Source organism: Belonocnema kinseyi, chromosome 6 (genome assembly GCF_010883055.1).
Source record: "Belonocnema kinseyi isolate 2016_QV_RU_SX_M_011 chromosome 6, B_treatae_v1, whole genome shotgun sequence".
Taxonomy (NCBI): domain Eukaryota; kingdom Metazoa; phylum Arthropoda; class Insecta; order Hymenoptera; family Cynipidae; genus Belonocnema; species Belonocnema kinseyi.
The window spans coordinates 4,491,465-4,496,587 of NC_046662.1; the positions used below are offsets into that span (position 1 = coordinate 4,491,465).

At 24.0% G+C, this 5,123-nt stretch overlaps 1 protein-coding gene across 1 annotated transcript in view; it reads left to right on the forward strand.

Annotated features, from left to right (window-relative positions):
* The first annotated feature begins 316 nt into the window (after nucleotides 1-316).
* LOC117174271 (ubiquitin conjugation factor E4 B) overlaps nucleotides 317-5,123 on the forward strand; it is a 35,823-nt gene continuing 31,016 nt past the window's right edge. The window contains exon 1 of the mRNA XM_033363190.1: nucleotides 317-560. Coding sequence (XP_033219081.1) covers nucleotides 537-560 — 24 coding nt within the window. The 5' untranslated portion in view covers nucleotides 317-536. The remainder of the gene's footprint in view (nucleotides 561-5,123) is intronic.

The following is a 5,123-nucleotide window of genomic DNA, read 5'->3' on the forward strand; positions in this document are numbered from 1 at the left end:
AGGATTTAAAAGTAAATGGTAACAAAACAGATCATACAACATTTTAAAATTTGTTGAGAGAATAATAATATCCATTTTTAAATGAATATACTTTAAATTTTTCATAAACAAATGAAATAATAAGAAATCACACAATTCAAACTTTTTGCGCCCCACGAAAATATCAAGGTTCCGGTACCAAATGACAGATCTCTGCACGTGGCCAGGGATGGGTAGTGACTTGCAACCCACAACATGCCATAGTCGGGAAGGTGAGATCGACTGGATACGGAAAAGGACATGGTTTTCAATGTTGAGTCGCACGCAGCTTGGCAGTTCAAGTTCTATGACAAGCACACCACCAAGTGACACTAACGCACCAAGGCAGATGTGGAGTGACTGTCCAAATTTCTGACATATCTGTGCCACGATTTTCTAACGGAGTTTTTTTAATACATTCCTAGTAGTAGTGAATAGCAGTGAATAGCAGTGAATAGTGATTCTCAAAGAAGAGAGCAAGTTATAAGACTTGTTTTCGAGTTTCATTAGGTGCAATCATGAGTGAATTAACTCCAGAAGAAGTAAGTATCGAATACATCAATTTCAATGTCTTCACTTTTGTGTTATGTGTGTACTCACTCGTTCCTCTCAAGATTACAAAGCCAAACTTTATTTTCGAGTCCACAACAGTTTTATCTTATCATGGTTCTTTTTTCTTCCCTACTTTTTTTGGGGTATATAAACGCAGTAGAAACGAAAATAGGCATGGGAGACTAGAGAGTGAGAAGGACGAGAGATTTCGATCCGTTTCTTTGTTGTATCACTTGTCCCTTTCAGATGAATAAATTCAACAAAGAATAATTATGTAACTAATTAATTTTTTCTAATTTTCTTCAATGGATTGAAGAAGTTTATTCCTTTTATAATATTCTCCCTTGGCCGAATTTGTTTTTTTTATATATTTTTTTTCCAATGCTGTAGAGTTATTTTTGTTTTGGGATGGGATGGGATCAATATTGAATTTTTCTCGTGTAAACAAGTCTGGAAATGCGTGACTGAACCCTAATGGCCTATCGATTTAGGTTTCTTGCTTATTTTTATTTATGTTTATAACTCCTCAAAAGTTAAAGAAAAATATAGTCTTTTGAAATTAGAAATATAAACCATTTGTTCTTAAGTAAAAAGTTATAAATACAATAATTTGCAACAATGTTTGTGGAGACTGTTCTTTGTTATTTCGAATCCCTTTTTACCAGATTTATTTAAAGACAAGTAGGGAGCATTTCAATGCCAATATAATCTTCTTTGTGTGAACTGAGTGCTAAAGTATTTTTACAACAAAGAAATTTTGATTTTCCGAAAGATGCACGTTTCTCTTGATGATATATTTTGTTAAACTTTCATTCAAATAATGAACACATTTTTCATTGAAATTTATCGTTTTTATATAATAATTTGATTAAGCGAAAGTTTTTTGTTTATATTTTTTCGTTTCTAAATTTTTTAAACTCAATGGTTGAATTTTTTAATTAAAAAGAGATCAATTTTTAACCGGAAGTGAGTAGTAATATTTACTTTGAGCATAATTAATTTTCAATCAAAGAAACTAATTTTCTAAAAACCAGTTATTTTTTGCACCAAAGAGTTGAATTTTATATCAAATTGTCGAATTTTTAAGCCAAAACGACGAATTTTCTATAAAATAGTTGAATTTTCAACCCGAGAGTATAAATTTTCCACAAAAAGTTAACTTTCAATCAATAAGTTGGGTTTTAAATAAAATAATTAAATTTTCAATTTAAGAAATTACTTTTAAATGAAAAAAAAACCACGAATTTTCAACAAAAAACTGAAATTTTAACCAAGGAGTTCAATTTTTAACCTATAAAGATGAAATGTCGACGAAAAGTGTAATAGTTGACATTTCAACAATAAAAAAGTATTAAGGAAAAAAAAACCCGTTGAATTTAATTAAAAAAAAAATGAATTTAAAAAATCTTAATTTTTAATAAAAAAAACTTCTTTTCTACCAAAGAGAACAAATTTTTTATAAAATGCATAAACTTTTAACCAAATAGTTGAATTTTCAACAAAGAAAATTAATTTTCTTCCAAAAAGGGCGGGATTTTTAACAAATCACATAAATTTCTATAAAATACTTTGAACAGTAGATGTGATGTTATTCCAAATTTTATTTTATTATTTTTCATTCTATATTTTTTTAAACTAAATACTTCAATTTTTAAATAAATAAAAAATTGAGTAGATAAATTTCCTTTGAGAATTCAATCTCAATAAAAAAAAATTATACAAAACAGTTTAATTTGATACCAAATAATTGAATTTTTTATAAAATTGTTGCATTTTAAGCCAAAGCTATTAATTTTCAATAAAACAGTTGAATTTCTGACAAAATAGTCCAATTTTCATGTTTTTAATTTTTTAACCAAGAAGTTGAATTTTCAACCTAAGAAAATTAATATTCAACAAAAAGTATAATATTTGATATTTCAATAAAAGAATATTTTAATTTAAAATAAAAAACGGTTGGATTTAAGCAATAAATATGAAATTTCAACAAAAGACCCAGAAATGCAATTTTTCAAGAAAAAAATAAGAAATAAATTTTCAAACCAAAAAGATAAATGTCGAACAAAACAGTTACATCTTCAACGAATAAATAATTATGTTATCTAGGAAGAAAAAAATGTCAATAAAATTGTTGAATCATCTACAAAAAAATGTAATAGTCTCTTCAATCGAACAGAATGATTTTTTAATAAAAAATAGTTGGATTTTCTTATAGCGTTTTATTAATTCAGTTGGAATTTAAGTGGAAAAAAATCACAAAGGCTGAGAAGCCTGCGATAAATAAATAGGAATTTTGATCACTTATAGAGTAAAGAATAACATTTTTAATAAACATTGAAGTTCATTTTCATTTTCTACAATGCGTAATTTTAAAATCTTTAAATTACAAATTTTCCATTTTGGATTTTAATTTGTAAGCGTACAATTTTCATTTAATGGATTTTAAAATACAGTTTTAAATACTTACAAAATAAAAAAATAGTAGCGTTTGAAATCGACAATTTTGGATAAAAAACATTTTTAGTCGTTGAGACAAATATAAACTATAATGATTTTTAAAATTGCACTATAAATGAAGGATTAACAAGTAAAACATAATAGATTTTACTAGACGATTCGGAATCAGTTCAAAGTTTAAGAACTTCCAGACTTTAAAACGATAAAATTAACTGTTTCAATTGAAAATTATTATTAGTTAAACAAATTTAAACGCCCGATTTAAACTTTATAAATGATTAAAAAATTTTTAAATATCTTCAAAATAATATATTTCTAATTAAAAGATTTAATTAAATTTAAAATATTGTTTTAGTCTAAATTAAAGAATTTTTCAAGAAGAAAAATAACAATGGGTAAAATTAAAAAATATTTGATTGTTCATATAAAATCAGTAATTATAAATCAAATAGTAAAAATTAAACAAAGAAATATATTTTCAAACTTTGCAATTTTAATTGTTCTACTTGAAAACATTTAATTTACAAGTAAAATTGTTGAATTTTGGTGTATAATAAATATTGAATGCCTGTAATATCTATCAAAAGTTTCAGTAAGCTGAAGAAATATTTAGAAGGCCTGAAAAGATTTAAAGTTAATTAGAAATGTGAAATGATTTCAAATAATTAAATTAAGTGTCTACGTATACCGACAAAATTCGGCTATTCGTACTGAAATTTTGGTGCAAATAGCCATAGCCTAATTTAAAACAAAAAATATATTTTTTTAGATTTTGAACAAAAAATTTATAAACTTTTTGAGAATTATGAAAGGCTTCAAAAAAATAAAAAATAAACATTTTCTAAAGTTTCCTAGGAAAATTGAAAATAAAAATAATTTAAGTCTTAATACGAATTGAGATTAATATAATATTATTTATTCCGATAATTTTATTTTTAAATAACAATTTTAATGATTCATCAATCAAATATTTTTAATTCAAATTCTTAGGTCTTCCTATTATTTTTTATATTAAATTGAATAAATAAATTAATATATTATTTTTATTAGTTTTTTAGCCATTAAAAATTTCACTGTTTATTATTTGTAACCATAATTTGAGTAATTTCAAGAGATATTTCGTAGTTTTCGAAAGATTCGTGAATTAATTAAAAACTTGGACTGTCTTCAAGTAATTGAAAAGAAGTGTGTTAAAATTGTTGCTTAGAACTTCTAAATACATTTTTAAATTTACCGAATTCTTCCTAAAACTTTTGGAAAATCCTGCAAATTAAAAATAATCCTTAAAATCTTCTAGGTTCTGTTTTGTTCATTTTGGAAATCTCTTTCAGTCTTTTTAAATTTTCTTTTACAATAATTTTTCAAAATGAAAAATCATTTTCAATTTTTCTAGGAATCTTGAGAAAATGTTTTTATTCTTTTTCTTCCACAATTCTTAAAAAGATTCTAAATTTTTTGGTCACAAACTTCGTATAAATGATTTGAAATAATTTCAAGTTCTAAATTTAATTTTGATATTTTTAAAGCTTCTAAATATGTCTTAAAATTACTGTAATTTTTTCTACAAGTAATAAGTGTTCCTATTGTTATTTATAAATTAAAAATTTTAAGGATTTTGTTTCATTTGCAGGATTTTATAAAAGTTTTAGGAAAAAATCAATTAAATTAAAAATATATTTAAACGTTTAGAAAAAATTCCAACGATGATTTAAAATGAAAATAATTTAACTTCTAAAAAAAAAATTTCAATTATTAATTTGTCTAGCTTCAAATTACTTGAAAAAATATAATTTTGGAAATTTTTAAAGTTCATTGCTTGATTATTTAATTTTGACTATTGAAAATGTTAACGTGGATTTTAATTTTTGGAATTTAATCTGAATCTTTGAATTCCATAATATTGATAAAAGTTCTAAATTTTGCAGTTTATCTACATTTTATTAAAAAAAAAATTTAATTGCAAAGTGTTAGTGCCTTCCATTTCATACGTGCAAATTCAATTGGTTGTTTATTGTTTATTACCTTAAATGAAAAAATGTTTAGAATAGAGTTTGATTTTTAAAATTTCATTGATCGTGAAAAATGTTTGCGAACCG